Below are 16073 nucleotides of genomic sequence, written 5' to 3'. Positions count from 1 at the left end.
CTTGTACATTGCATTACATTGGTTATTATCATCCTGCAGCTCACAACTGGCAACCCACTGCAGCTAAGCAGGTGTGAGCCTGGTCAGTACCTGGATGGGAGACCTCCTGGGAAAAACTAAGGTTGCTGGTGGAAGAGGTGTTAGTGGGGCCAGCTGGGGGTGCTCACCCTGTGGTCTGTGTGTATCGTGATGGGACGTTATACTGTTGCAACTATCCGTGGCATCAAGGCATCATGGCCATCTACTGCAACCAAGGAAGTCTCCAGTCGTAACGACTACTTATACCACTGGACCCAGGCTTCTGAGGTTGAGAGAGTGGGGCTGCCCCAGTGCAACGGCTTTCCCACTTCTAAAAGCTCTCCCACACAGGTTTCTTCATGCAGCTCACCTTCCAAACAGATGAGCTGCACAGAGTACAACCGTCATCGTCAGACACAACTGACAACCGTCATCAGTCATTATAGTAACTAGCGAGCAGGAAGGGCCACTTCATGTCACAATTCGTGGGAACTCAAATTCGCAACAACATGGTGACTCACAGTACTTTTATGAAGTTCAGAATTCTGTGTTTAATTTGAAATTTATAAAAAATGTTAATGATAATATTTTGTTACCAAGATTTAATAACCGGTCTGAGAAATTGGGACTGCAGTTCCCCTTTAAGTCAAGTGAAAATTTACATTTCCCCATAGCTGCTCAATCCTTATTGCGTTATTTTAGAATTGCCTGTTCTAGAAATTGTCTTTAGCAAAGGACAGTCCCACAGCATGCAAATATGTAGTGTATGCTACACCCTTCACACACTGAAATTTTCCTGAAGTCAACCAGGAACTGCTTATTGGAGACAGAGAGGCAGGCAGATTATGTAACAGCTCCTTTTAATTCCTGAGGTTTCACACCTATTGTAATATTGAATGGACTTCCTGACTGGGATTTTCTAGCAGCACATGTGCAATGTCCTTGTTTTTTCCTCTTTCATAATACCATCGCAGGCTGTATTCTCTGGACAGTAGTCTTGTTGGAAGATACATGATATAAGAAGAATTTTTTAAATGGAAACTTTTCTTAGAATTGAATGGAGGGAGCAGCACAGTGGCACAGCGCTGGGGCCCTGGGTTCAATTCCACACGTGGAGTACTATCTGTGTGGAGTTTGTATATTCTCCCCGTGTTCACTTGGGTACCTCCCCACAGTCCAAAAACACAATGGCAGGAAATTTGTCCCCAGTGCACAGGGTATATTTCTCCTTGCGTCTGTTGCTTGCCAGGATAGGCTCCTGCTCTCCCGCAACACTGAATTGCTAGAAGTGGTTAGAAAAGTGGAATGATGGAATTGTGGGATGAATCATGTCATTTTACTTCAGATGTTTTGCATTCAATTTATAACTGATACTTCCAAGATATCATTACACATCTTCCTACTGATTTAAAGGTAATCTAGTTACTGTGTTGAGTTACAAAAGTTTATTTTGATTTAGGTGTCTACCTAGTTCAATAGAAATGCCTGCTTCCTTTTTAGCTCTTGTTTACCAGTTTTTCTCCATTTTTCTTTACTAATGAGCTGACATTCCAAGGCATACTGTCCTATTTGATTAATAACAAAAGATCATATCGTATTTTTGGACAATTTGCAATATTTTGTAAAATAATGTACTGTACATATTACATTATCAAAGTATGAAAGATTACATTGCTATTAAGTTTAATGTAGTTATTTTGCTTGAGACTCTCTTCTGCTCAACCATTAATGATGAATGTTTGTATAGTATCTCTTAACATACAAACACTTTTGTTGTTTCCTTTTATTAATCAAGAATGCCATATAGTTTCATTAGAGGAGGTATTGCTTCAGATGCAACATGACCTGCATGAAATAGCTTCTGATGGTCTCTGTTTTATCACTTGGCAAAGAAAATTAACTGTCCTGTAGAATGGCAGTATGTTGCAGTCCAGATCCTGTAGAATGACTTCATCTTTTGTTTTTTGTCTCATAATTAATTAATTAATTAGGTTTTTCAAATGCTTTATTAAACTATTTTCTTTCTTAAGAATTAGGAAAAAATGTTTCAAACTTAATTTCCAAAAAAAGCGTGATGAAGTTAGAAATCAACCTTTTAGCAGCTGCTGACTTTGAGAATTCCTCTGAATTAGGACTGCCTTTCCAGAAACTAGGGGAAATTAAGCAGCTGCACCTACACACATCTAAGTGTTCGTTATTGGTGTGATTGATATACAGTATGGTCAATGTGAGGTGATGGCTGTGTGAGAAAGCCACAATCTTGGCTCATCTTGAGCCAGGATGGTTGATGGTTTATTGAGAGAACCTGTGTGAAAGAGATACAGCTGCTCTGGATGACCTATTAGTCCTCAGATGGAGTGAAATTCCACATGAGGGAACCGAGCTGGTAGGATAGGCCAATGTATAATTGGTCACTCTTCGGGGCTAATTTAGAGGCTTATAAGAACATCCAGGAGGATAAAAAGCATTTTAGAGTTCAGTGTGGAAAGAAGGAGAGTAAGAGAGGGCTAGAGAAGAGGGTGTAATTGTAAAGAGTTTAGCTGGCCTACAGACCTGTGGGTGTTAGTGAGTTAGAAAATGGTTTAAGTCTATACTGAGCACTGTCTCAGGGACAGATCGAGTGGTAGTTCTATTGGGAGGCTCAAAGAGGATAAAATGAGCTGTGGTGGAACGGGGAGGGTCAATTTAACCAGTGCTTTGGGAGATTTTAGGTTCTGAAGAAGTATGGCATAGCTTGTCAATATTGCAGTGTTGCCTTCTGTCAGTAGTTGAGACTGGAGTCCCAGCTGTAACCTGCATCTTCTAATTATTCAATGTGTTAAAGATCTCGACATGTGAATGGAAGCTGCCTGCTGCAGTGTCAGATGCAAGTTCTGATTTGGAAAGTGCTGCCCTGGCTGAACAGAACCAGCTAGAACAGTTAATGATCTGGTCCTCGGTGAAGAGGAACATTGAGTTCTCTGGTGCCTGCTGGTTAAGAGAAGTGGGACATCAGTGTGGAGTGCTCTAGTGCCTGGGGATGGCTGAAGATTATCAGGAACTTTGTATAACTGAGTGGAAAAAGTCATTGTAAAAAGCACTAGTGTTTAGCTGCAGTTCTCAGTGGAAGTGAGTAAACTCCAACTGAGAGGGGAACAGGACCAACTTCTGAGGGGATCAACATATTAGATTTAGGATTCTGAAGGAGAGACCAGTCAAAGCCTGAAAATGTGATTTCTTGGTCTTCTGTGGCTGATTACGCCAGTTTCTGCAAAACTAAATCAGACAAGTCTTTCATCTTTTTATGTCTTCAAACATCTTTTTTTTTTTTTTTTTTAAATAGATGGCAGTATGCAATGAGTCTGTTTCCTGAAGTTTTGAGATTTTAAAACTGGATTTAGCATGAATCTGAGCAGGCTAACACTCTAATTGAATGTTTAACAAACCTCTTCCACAATGCGTGTGTGAGAGAAACCCTATTCTACTGCATCAAAAATAATTAGCTGATGTAGTGAATTTTTTATATATGAATAAATTACAAATCTGGTTTTAAAGCCTCTGTAATGGTTAAATGTTGCCATATATCATATGTTTTTGTGTAGTGTATGTAGTGTAGATACTAATACAATTGTTTGTGGTAGTGATACAGAATGAATTTGAATGACATACAATAGTTACTTCAAGACAATCATGATGCCATAATTATGTATATAATTAGCTCTCTGATTGCAGCTGTGATTACAACATAGCAATGTGAAACATAAACCTGAATTATCCTATTGGTCAGTAATTGCAATAACTGTCACTAAAATGAAGTGCTGCACTTCAGTAACAATTAATAAAGAAAATTGCTTTCTGATATAACGCAATTCCAATGATTTTCACAAGTAGTCAATGTAAATCTGACCACAAGGAACCATATCTTAACTATTCAAAGACATAAGGTTAAAGTTTTTTTTCCCTATGTTCAACCCATTAATGCTAAAGTGTGCCATAGATCCAAGTTTTGTCTTGCTACATTTCACATCTCTTGAATAAGCTCAGTCTAGTGCTTAACCTCTATCCATAAATGTGTAATGGTGTTTCATCACTTTCATGCTATAGTGATTTCCAAGAAACCTGTACAAATGTATTCTGATATTTGTTAATATTATATCAAGCAGGTGGTTATAATTATTTCTTTTTTTTTCCACTGGCATGAAGATTCTTTGACCTTGGCATAATATACCCCGAAAGTACATGATGTACTGAATGTCTTTTCCCATATTTCTTAGTCACTTGTTCTCAGTACATGTACATGCTCTGATTCTCTGAGAGCCTTAGCAAACGCACCTTTTCTTTTTCAGTACAGTGTTTAATATACTGTGAAGACGGAGTGGAGGGAGCCAGAGCTTTTTTACCTCTGGGAGGGACATGCAGTAGTTTCAGGGTTCTGCTCTCAAGAGTATCGTGACATCAACATTGTTGTAGCATTCAAGAGCAAGAGACTATCCGCTTCAAAACACAACATGAAACTTTGCTGCTACGAAATGAGATACCACCTAATTCCATCTTTATGAAGGATTTATAAATGCTACAGGTTTCTTCAATTTCATTCATGATTTATTTAAACATCTCTGAGCTTTTCCCCAAGCATTCTTCCCCCAAAAATGATGGTGATAGTTTTATAAAACATAAAAGTACAAATGAGAGGTGGCCATTCAGTCCATCTTGCCCGTTTGGCTATTAGTCACTTATTGGATGTTAACCCTTGCCTCCTGATGAATCCTAGGGAATCCTCTTCAGGAACATGGATGATCATTTGTTACATCCATGTTTCTGAAGATGATCATTCTTCACATCACCCTTGTTGTGTCTGTTGCTGTTCTTAAGCATCTTGCTGTTGAATACTGACTTTTATGAAGTGTTTGGGGGAGGTCAAACCCTAGTCTCATCTTCTTTCAGCTCTCCCACCTCTCGGTCATCACAGGGGAGTTCTGACAGCCTCGTCCTCACAGACAGGGTGTTGTTCTCTTGGCTGTCTAGCTGAACTATTACAGCCAGTTAATTCAAAACATGCCCCTACTGCAACTTAAATTAGGGTTTAACTGAGCTACTTTTGCAATTTAAAAAAAAATCACAAAAATATTTCTTCCCATTTCTTTAAAATGGACTGTCACTGAATCTTGTGACATTGTCCAGCGACAAAGTAATGAAGGCACAGCCGTCCGACTGGGAGCTACATTTCACTGCAGAGTGAAGTCACATGCATTTGTGATGTTCTTTCTTATATAATCAAGTGCTACAAAAGTGTTTAAATACCCATTAATTTTAATCTAATATTTAATATGTTTCAGTGTATGATTACAGTACATCATTGGAGCAAGTGGGCTATATCTGTCAAACCCTTACCACCACACCACCAACAACTCGGTTAAATTGAAGCACCTCACCTGACATCTGACATGGCCATTTTACAACTGATAGGTGGTTTATAAACTTTTTTTTCTTTTTAAGAAGTGCGGAAATTGGTGCAGCATAAAAATCTTTATTGAATTAGTTTTTTTCAGGCAAAGATGTACAGTATATTCTCTTTATTTGATAGATTTTTCAACAAAGGTTCAGGAGAGATGACTGCCACCAAGTTCTCTTTCATCCCAGCAGCCCTAACTTGTAATCGTCCTGCTAAAAAGAATCAGAGGGGTGAAACAGGCACCTGTGTCCCCAAGACTCCACAGACACTTGGCTGGGATGTGCATTTTGAAATTACAGAAATTGCCACGGTACTTTTTTCTTCTTTTTATGTATCTTTCCGATAAATCAGTACATTAACTCATTGATAAATTGGTTAAATCAATAAAACAACCGTCTCTCCTTCTCCCACTGTCAACTAACAAAACAAACTGCTATTTGCAAACAGAATTAGAAACAAAATACACAAAATCTTCAGAATGTATATATTATTTTTATTGTTACAATATTGTATATTTTATTATTATATTGTTGTATATTTTATTATAAAATATGCAAGTTAGTACAGTAATGTGAAAAAAGTACAACCTCTTAAGATTTTATAATTATCTTCTTAACTGATATGGAAGTAGTAAGGGTGCACTTGCTTTTTTACACAAGGCTGCTGAATTTAGGCTTTTTTGGTTTTTGTTTAATAAACAATGACAAAGCAAAATGTGTGCGTGTTATTCGTCACTTGAGGTTAGATTTATCTACTGTTGGGACTTGGTGAGGACTACAGTAGATGAAGGTCAGATATGTTTTAACATTGTATGTACAATAAAACCATAGAATCGAAGGGTATATACAGATATATACGACTGTATAAGATATATATTACTGTATATTCTCCCCAAGAATTCCACAGTGCAAACTCGTAATCACCCTTTCTCCACACACAAACCAGAAAAACTACTAATGAACAGAACCTACTGAAAATGTATCCAACTCTTCAATTACCAAAGTACTTGTAAAACCACAATTTAGCACACTTTTGCTACTAGTCCAGGATGCTGACCATGTCTGTATTTGACTCTTATGTGTCTCAGAGCAAATGGGAAAAAAAATCTGCACATTCAGTACAGGTGAAATTCAGATGATTTTTATTTCAAGTAGAAACCTTCCTAAGATAATACAGAATCAATTTTCCCTAATTGGAATTATTTTATCATCAGCACTTTCTAATACAATTCCTACAGCACTGATCTCCCCATACAAAAAAATAATAAAACAGTAATAAATATCAATAATAACATCAGTAATAATATCATTAATAATAACAAAAAGATAATAAATACAGGATACCTTTAAATTTCTTAGAATAAATTAATAGAAATAAATACCTCTATGTATGGACAGCATAAATATGTTTTCAACAATGCTTTTATAATGCATTTACTCATGCTTAAAAATAAATAGCTTCAAAGGAAATACATGTAAACACTGAAAGGGTAATACAGTACTAATTCTAATCATGTAAATTAAACTGCCTTTCAAAGCTATATATTTTTAAACCAAAACTAAAACAGAAGTGAAAATAAGCCCACTATTATATTTTGTTTCTTTAAAGTTAAAAAAAAAAAACCATGGTTTACTACTCATTAAAAAATATATTTTTTAAAAAAAATCTGCGATTCATTGCTAGAATTTTCAGTTATATGCAGATAAGTCAGCTGCGTATGCTGATACATTTATATTGCCGGTAACAATAAATTTAACAACAATTTCCTCAAAACCAGCCAGGAGACTTTACAGTACGTATCTTCTTCATTTAGTCCTTTTCTTTGCAGAATCTCGAGAGGTATTCAAACAGAATGTCAATTTCTCCAACTGCCTTGTTCTCTCCCTTGTTTCCAAGCTGTAAGAGAGTTGTCAAAATTACCATACAACCTCACTCTCCAAATCCCTGACATACGTGATATTAGAAGAGCCGTAGTTCGGTTAGACAGAATAAACGAATCGCGGATATGCATATTAATTATTTTTGCCGAATGCCAAAGGTACTAGAGACGCATCTGTCTCTCGATTTTCATATTGCTCTTTTGTGGCTTTGACTTCATGCTCCCGAAGAGCGGATGCTTTGCAAACAATTGCAATGCTGCATGCTCTTGACAAACACCACAACGTTGTCTGGGGTGCTTCCTTATTAGACAGAACTGTAATACAAACGATGAGGCGACTTTCACTGCGCTTACCTTGAAGAACGTCTCTTTGAATGTCTGGATATGCTTATGATTCTCCACATGTTTAACCACCTAGAAAATAATAAAACGTTTCGATAAGCAAAAAAATACAGAACTAGCCCCTAATCCATACATTTTCTAACTGCTTTATTCAGTACAGGGTCAAGGGAGAGCTGGGATACACCCCAGAGAGGATACCAGTCCATCGCAGGGCACACACACACCAGGACCAGTTTTCCCAGAAGGGATTTAATCTACCAGTATGTGTTTGGACTGTGGGGGGAAATCGGGGCTCCCGAAGGAAACCCACGCGAACGAGGGAAGAAGATACAAACTCCAAGCAGGGTCTTTAGCGCTGCGAGATGGGAATGCTAACCACTGCGCTACCGTGCCGCCTCTACAGAGCCACCTTGTGTCATATACAAGCTCTTCTCTTTCAGATACAGATCTTAAAGGGCATGGTAACGCTTTCTATCTAGATTTGTGGTTCGCTTATCTCTGCCGGTTGGCATCACTTTTTATGTTATCAGCTACCAGTCACTGGAGATTTTAGAGCTATCAGCTCATCTTACACTGCTGTACCTCTACAGTGCGAAACCCTGAACTAAAACGATATTGCGAATATTTTTTTCAACTGCACCTGTCCGCTTGTTTCTTAATCTGAATGCTATGCTAGTGCTTTTTAACAGCCGTTTTCTGGTTGTGGCAAACAGGTAGAATATTTTAAAATGACAAAAATAATGCAATAATACTTACGCAACCCTGCTGTTTCAAATCTGTGCTTATCCTGTGAAGATCACTTGTCACTGTGGATAGGTGTGGGTACTTGACTTCTGTGGTCAACACACTCCTCAGGTAGAAGTCAAGAATATTGACGTGTAGGCAGCAAATATACAGGTCCTAAAAGAAATATATATATATACAGTATAAATGTTTATGTGCATTCATTTGGAAAAAAAATTAAACTATTACTCAATAATAATTTAGCAAAACTTTAGGAAATTAATGAAACAAGTATTTATCATTACCGTCATATCTGTGTAGTTAGTTGGGAGATTAATCAGTCTCGTGTCGGTATCTTTATCATGCTTCTGCGCCTGTCAGAAGAATACAGTGCACCCTTAAGCATATTATTGATTATAAAAAGACATCGTATGACAAAAAATATATATTGGTACATCATTATAAGTGTACAAAGTACAAATTTACAGCTTGTATACAAATACAATCCACTTATTGGATGCACATGAACTGAGAGTCAATGCAAATACGACCTCAAAGTAAGCAATTGTGCGTGGCTACAGAAATAACTATACAGAAGAAGGCTGTGATGACGCTCAATGACACAAACTCCATGACACCATGACCATGACACGCTTTCACTTACAGCCCTAGCCATTTCGTTGACGCGCTGTCTCGGCTGCTGTCTATCTAGTGGTGGGCTGCGGACAACTCCAGTCTTCGGGTTTTTTAAATTGTGGGGCGCTGCGCCACACGCCACATAACAGCAAAGCATAACGGCAGCAAATACTAAGCACTTCATGTTTGGTTCAGTGATCTTCAGTGATCTTCCTCAGTGTACCGCGAGAGGACCTGCAAGAATAAACAAATGTTGGAGTAAATGCATAACAGTGGCAATTTTACCAAAACTTAAAGCTTACCTGCCAAAAGATTAATTATTCTGACAACAACAGATGGATCAAAGAGGATTAATCAAAAGACAGAGCAAACGTAAATTGATTTCTCAAGTCAATTCCTACCTGTTAGGTTTGAGTTTTTACCCTTTTGCGATTTTGACCTGTCTGAGAAAGTATTTATATTGTCAAGGCATGGCCCAGATCTCTTTTATAACGTCATACTGCCGCTTGTGGTCTTATCTTTCTCTGAAATTACCACGCGTGGAAGAATACCGCTACCACGTTTACCCCCCAAATTCAGTGTATCCAGGTCAGCAGAAAACAGTGGTTTAGAGCGCATCAGAACTTCAAGAGAGCAAAAAAAAAGTAATATAGGGGTGAAACGGAAGTTCTGGCTGCATCATTATTTCATTTGTATATTTTAATTACCGCATAATTATTAGAATGTGCAGTAACCTATATTAGTTATTCCTGTTACACCAATAACAAGATGTTTGATACCGAATACCGGTTTACCGAAACACTGCTGACTAAGCAAAGTAGCTACCTTCGCTTCTCTTAGTACGATCTCAAAGCATTCCATAAATTTAAATAGTTAATATGAGTAGCATGGTAAAAGTATTTAAGCATTTCAATAACATAAATAGAACAAGGTTTAGAAGTACACATATACAGTAAAACCTTCAAGACTTCTCTATAGTGCAAATATCAGCTTGAATAGGCAATTCGGCCCATCTAGTCCCTTTAGTAAGTAGTTCATTGATCCAAGAACTTCATCCAGCTGTTTCTTGAAAGAACCCAAGGTATCGGTTTCAGCCAAATGGCTGGGCAGTTTGTTCCATATTCCTACAATTCTTTGGATAAAGTGCCTCCCATTGTCAATTTTATGTTTGTGTTCTCTGGTAATTAAAAGTAAGTCTCAATAACATAACTGAAATTATTTTTTCACTAATATAACATATTTGAATATAGTGAAGATTCATCCAGTCGTAACAAGATGGTTAGTGGTGATAAATGCCAACATTAGCTATACTTGTCACTATCGTTATTTGACAAGAAAAAAAGGTCATCAGTAATGAAATGTTGGCTACAACATGTAGTGTCCTCTCTGATGAAAACTTTAAGGTGTCGGTATGAATCCACAAAGTATTTTCTATTTTTCTTTTTTCACATCTTTTGGCATTTATCATTGGCTTTTATGCAGAATTGTTTAGTAAATAATATCTTTTTAACGCATTTCAATCCAGTATTTACATACTGCAGCAGAACACTTAATCACATTAAAAAGGTTACAAAAATGCCATTCAGTCCATCTTGCAGGGTTGGCAGTTAGGAGCTAATTAACCTAAGAATCTCACCCAGCTGTTTCTTGAAAGAAGCCGGGTTATCTGTGTCTGCCACATGGCTCGGTAGTTTGTTCCACAGTCCCATCACCCTTTGGCTAAAGGAGTGTCACCTGTTCTCACTTTTAATTTTGCTTTCACAAAGTGTCCACTTTGTTCTCTTTGTTTGTGTTTCACTGTCCGTTCAAAAGCAATTAAAGGAAGGATGTTCTGTCGAACGTATCAGAAAATCGAAAGTCAGAAAGTTAGAAAATGGACATCCAGTCTCTCCAAATATTATTTTTCTTACTTGAAATGTGCTGTTCATGTATTTGTTAAAAAAAAGTGGTGAATACAGGATGTCACCCGTACCCCGTCAGCATGAGGTCAATTCCAAGACTCGTCAGGTTCGTCTTGTTTGATATTTGACAGGTCTTTCTATCTCATAGGTAGGTGGACTGCAGTGCAGCCCAAGGAGAACACAGCCATCGGAATGGGGGTTTTATTTGTGGTATCATGGTGGGAGACACATACACATGGGTGGGAAGCAAAGCTGCAACTCATCTTTAGCCTTCAAGCTCAACAACACGCAAACTCAACCCCAAAACAGACTGAAACTATGTTTCCCTGAGGGCTTTGGGCTGCTAACTGAGCTCTTGCACTTGACTGAGCCCTCAAGAATAAAGAATGCACTTACAGCCCAGGCTAGTCACGAGCCCCAGGCTGCCACAACATTCACGTTTTATTTGTTAGAGTTTCACAATTTTGCCTTTTCACACACTTCCTTGGCTCATCCTCTTCTTGCCCCAGGAGCCTCCTGGGTGATGGTTAGAGTGGATGAATGCATTTGCACAATCAACAACAGACTCAACAACTGCGAACCATGCTTCATTCAAGAGTACTGAAGAGTTAAAATGCTAAACCCTTTCTATTCTAGGACACATTTATTTATGTAATCCCATTTATGCATAAACCAGCACAAACACCAGTAACTGTGATGGTTCACTTGTGCTTCAATATGACAGAGTCCCCCTAGATACTAGGCAAATGCAACTGCTCCACTCCACACTCTAACAGTGCTGTAGGCAGCTGTGGGGATTGTGCTGTGAAAAATATTGGAGAGCACTAACAACACACATTGTGTTGGAACAAGCTTAGTTTAAGTCTCCCTCTTCTAGGGACTAAACTGGATACACCTGCCTTGATTGACTGACCAGGCAGAAAAGGGCGGTAATTTAAGTTGATTGGCCCTGTGCTTAATTGGACATGCCTCAGGAGCAGGTGCAGTCAATATAACAGCAGTCAGGGGCAAAGGGCAGGGGGCTCTCCATAGTGATAGCTCCTGCAGTTGATGTGAGGGAGAGTGTATGAGTGATATTCTCAATTGTAGGGAGTTAAGATAGCACAGGAGTGTTTATTCAACTCCTGTGCCTTAACATCAGCTGCCAGACTGCAGCCCTCACACCAGTTTTAGGTTTGAAAAGTTAAAGAGTTGATGAAGACTTGCAAGGGTTTGTGGATTGGGTTTAGTAAAGAAAGCTGGATCCAGAGAGAATTTAGCATTTGGTTTTCTAGTATGTACTGTATTACTAGTCTCAGTTGAATTTCCTGTAGTCTCTATTTAATAATAGACTAGTGTTTATAGTTGGGAACTGGGAGTCAGTGGTTAAGTCTGATATGGTGTAACAGCAAGTCTTGAATGAGATGGGGAAATGTTTCTCCCAGTTAAGGGAAGACTGGCTGTGGATGGGAATGTGTCAGGGGTTCCAGGGAATGAAGAACGTATTTTGCAAGGCAGAGAAATGGAGAACAAAGAAGAGTTTGTCTCTTCCAGCACTTCCAGTGGAATAGAGGACTGTAGAGTCCTTCCACAGGAGAAGAGGAACTGTAGATCTTTTTGCTGACTAATACCTCTGTGATGAACTGTTGGTTTTTTTTTGGGGGGGTGGGGGACTGAACAGCCTTTTCTAAAAGGGGACCACTGCTACATCCTAGGAACCTGGAGGTATTCTGCGTGCCAACAGTGACAGACCACCCAAACGTACAGGTGTAATCTGCTGACATGCTAGCTCAGGGTTACAGTTTGGCAAATGAAGATTCCAAAAATTCATCAATTTTTGGACTGATGATTAGAGAACTGTTAATGTAGTACCCATACATGAAAAGGGGCAAGAAAGCTGTAATTATAGACAATTATGTCTTTCTGTTACATGTAAGATAATGAAAACGATAATAAGAACTGATTTACAGGATCACCTACAGTATATGGAAATATACTAGGGAATAGTTAGCATTGATTTAGGAAATGTAGGTACTATATTACCTAACTGACTGAATTCACTGAACAATCAACAACAATGTATAAACATACAGCATAAGATATATGGTATTTAGATTTTGTGAAGGCTTTTGATAAAGTTCCTCTTAAATGATTAATTCCTCAATTGCAGGAGGCATTCAGGGAAATGCAATCGTTTTGATTGAGAGTGGACTATTAAATAGAAACCAGAAAACAGATAAGAGGTTAAATTGGAGTGATGTAATTAGTGGAGTAGAGTACACTAATCTGTACTAAGACTAGTCATGTTTTCAAATGATACCACATCAGGAGGATTTGCAAGCTGTATAAGCAGAAAATTAAATTAAAAAGTTTGTTAAAATTCAAGACTGGCACTCTTGGCAGATGTTTAATGTAGTTTAATGTAGACAAGCATAGATTTTGCAAGCAGGTAGCAAAAGGATAAAGTATAAATACAAAATGAGAAGCAAGTAAAGGTTTATTCCATGCTGAAAAGAGAAGAAAAGAAACAATATTTCGTCTGTGGTGACACCTGACACTTAAAAAAGGCTCTACAGCTGAAGCGTTGTTTCTTTTCTTCTCTTTTCAGGAATAAACCTTTACAGCCTACAGTACACATTCTTCAAAATGAGAAACGCTGAGATAGAAACGTTTAATGCAAAAGACATAAGTGCTTATGTTGATGCATCATTTACATCTTCTAAACCACTGGTTCTCAAACTGTGTTCCGCGCCGTACGCCCACAAGGGGTTCCGTGAGCGCTCATATAGGCTACAAGAAAAATAAAAATTTGCTATCAATAACAAATGTGTTACGATGGCTTTGCGTGGCTCCAAGAAGTCCGAAAAATTAGGCATATCTTGCGAAACGTCGTCTCAAATTCCCTCTCTGAATAAATTTCTGTACTTTCGCTGCCAGAGCCAAAAGGTACCTCGAAGGTGTCGGATGAAATTCCCTCTTCCATCTGCTCTTCTATCTTGTTTGGAGATAAAATGTTTGCCATTTCGCTATCCTGCAAATCTAAAAAACTCTCGCAATGAGAGAAAATAGCGTGTTAGTAGGTAGAAAGATCGCTTAAAAATTACTGCAACCACGAGAGGAAAAAAATGTGAAAAACAATTTAAAAAAAAACTTCTAGCTTCATGTCACAAGAATATGAGAAGTTCATTGACCTGATTTCAGACTCTTCCTTACAATCAGCTTTTAATGAAGCGCAGTTGGCAGTTTTTGGTGCAGCACCTAAAACGAATATCCAGTATTATCAGAGAAAGCTCTCTGACTGCAACTCACATCCATAACTCCAAATATAAAAAAAATTGTAGAAGTAAGAGGCAAACTCATTCATTCCACTGAGATTGTTCTGTTTCTGCTGGTTTGAAGTAAAGGTTGATTAAAAATGATCAGTCCTCTTTTTAAAAAAAAACTCATGTATTGTTGTCTCGCTGTTTTACTTAGTCATTTTGCTACCAACTTTTCTTATTTGCGCCCGGTTAGACCACATAAAGTGTCGTCTGGTTCTATAAATCTATTAGTTGTTTTTTTTTCCTTTGTTAACAATTTTTAAAAATTATAGTCACTATACTGGGGCATTAGGACCCACACAGTCCGCAGGGTGGGCACCCCCCCCGCAGGTCCCACTAACACCTCTTCCAAGCAGCAACCACTGGTTCTCCCAGGAGTTCTCTTAACCAGGTACTGACTAGGCTCAGCCCTGCTTTGCTTCAATGGGTTGCCAGTTGTGAGTTGCAGGGTGATATGGCTGCTAGCCTCATATGATTATAAATGAGTGAAATAAATTCAATGGATTCATACAATGCTTACAATGAAAACAAAAGCAATCGATAGTTTCTTACTTAATAATTGACTAAATTGCCTCTGAATAGCAGTCCTGGAATGCCTTTTGCAGAACACCGCCATAGCTAATCCTGAAAAGTAAGAAAAAAGGTTGCTGGGGATCCGTGACATTATCATCGACAGAAAAGGGTTCTGTCATCAAAAAAGTTTAAGAATCACAGTTCTAAACAAAGCAGGAAAGGAATTAAAAAGGCAAAAAATGTTAGGATATAGTTAAGAGTGTAGAATTTAAATCAAGTGATGTTTTATTAAAATTGTTTAATGTAATTGTATTTAAAAAATCAAGCAAGGAACATAATCTGTCTATGTGAAGTAACTTCATATAACAAAATAATCATACAGGTAATAAACAACTGTACATTACAAAATTAAGGCAAATGAAGCCATGTAACAAAGTTATACCAGTTATACTCAACACGTCATGGAATTTAATAATGTTTTGAAAGCATACTTATAACGTGGCATAAGTTATAACTTATAACACATACCCTACTTATAACGTTCCTTTCTTGCACTATAAGCCACTGTTAATTTAAAAAAGAATATTTTTAAGTGCTTTTTTCCCCAGTGGTGAAACTGTAATGCATATGTTAGGGAGAAAATAGGCTCATGAGTTTTTATTTTGTTGAATAAGCAAAAAACTGTTTTTGCTTGGTTTGATTTCTCATAGACTCTTTGGCATTTAATGTGCAACTGTGAATGTTTGCCACAACTACCAAATTGTCTCATGTTTTGCAGAAATGTTCACTGTCGTCTATAACTGCAGTGTAATATGAAACCTCGATGCGGACACAAGCTAATTCGCATTCAGACACTTGGAGGATGAAAATATTATCAGTATGAACTCAGTCCACTAAAAACTCCAACAGCCCTACCGATGAGTTTTGAATTTTTATTTCTTTCCTTGTAGCACCAGGACACTGTCTTATTTGTTATAAATAAAGAAACATAATACTAAGCAATAAATATACAGATTACTTTTACTACATATTGGAAAAATAACATTTACTATATATACCTGTATATGGTGTGGTATTTCATACTATGCTGAGACAGTTTCAGCAATGGTTTTACTTTGATTTATGAAGAAGTGGAGGTTGAAAAAAGTGTTCGACTCTTATATGCATTTTATTTATGTGAACTCCAGACTTCAGAAAAGTATAGTTTATATATTGTTTTGCCTTCATGAACTTTTCAAATTTTGTAATTTTTGCCTAACATCTGGAATTAAAATCATTCAACTGTGAGATACAGTATGTTAGTAGATAGACTTTAGGGACATTACGCTAAT

General features: G+C 37.7%; 1 protein-coding gene across 2 annotated transcripts; it reads right to left on the bottom strand.

Annotated features, from left to right (window-relative positions):
- Positions 1-7036: 7036 nt before the first annotated feature.
- Positions 7037-9465, bottom strand: il22 (interleukin 22). Of its 2 annotated transcripts, XM_088924280.1 has the most exons (6): positions 9431-9465; positions 9058-9263; positions 8699-8767; positions 8427-8570; positions 7683-7742; positions 7037-7345 (listed from the first exon to the last, which is right to left on the bottom strand). In XM_088924280.1, exons 2-6 carry the CDS (start codon positions 9211-9213, stop codon positions 7259-7261), a joined length of 516 nt encoding a protein of 171 aa, XP_088780406.1. In that variant the 5' UTR covers positions 9214-9263; positions 9431-9465; the 3' UTR covers positions 7037-7258. The 2 variants fall into 2 exon arrangements, with proteins under 2 accessions (XP_088780406.1, XP_088780408.1); XM_088924282.1 differs by lacking the exon at positions 9431-9465 and having other exon boundaries at positions 9058-9300.
- Positions 9466-16073: the final 6608 nt, after the last annotated feature.

Source organism: Atractosteus spatula, chromosome 8 (genome assembly GCF_055471065.1).
Source record: "Atractosteus spatula isolate fAtrSpa1 chromosome 8, fAtrSpa1.hap1, whole genome shotgun sequence".
Lineage (NCBI taxonomy): Eukaryota > Metazoa > Chordata > Actinopteri > Semionotiformes > Lepisosteidae > Atractosteus > Atractosteus spatula.
The sequence above is the reverse complement of the archived record's forward strand: the minus strand, read 5'-3'. Positions and strand labels throughout refer to the sequence as shown.

Coding starts and splice junctions, on each gene's coding strand:
- il22 (XM_088924280.1), bottom strand. CDS start 9,213: ATGAAGTGCTTAGTATTTGCTGCCGTTATGCTTTGCTGTTATGTGGCG. Junction 8,768..9,057: donor TCAACGAAATGGCTAGGGCT/GTAAGTGAAAGC, acceptor TTCTTCTGACAG/GCGCAGAAGCATGATAAAGA. Junction 7,346..7,682: donor TCAAAGAGACGTTCTTCAAG/GTAAGCGCAGTG, acceptor ACTCTCTTACAG/CTTGGAAACAAGGGAGAGAA.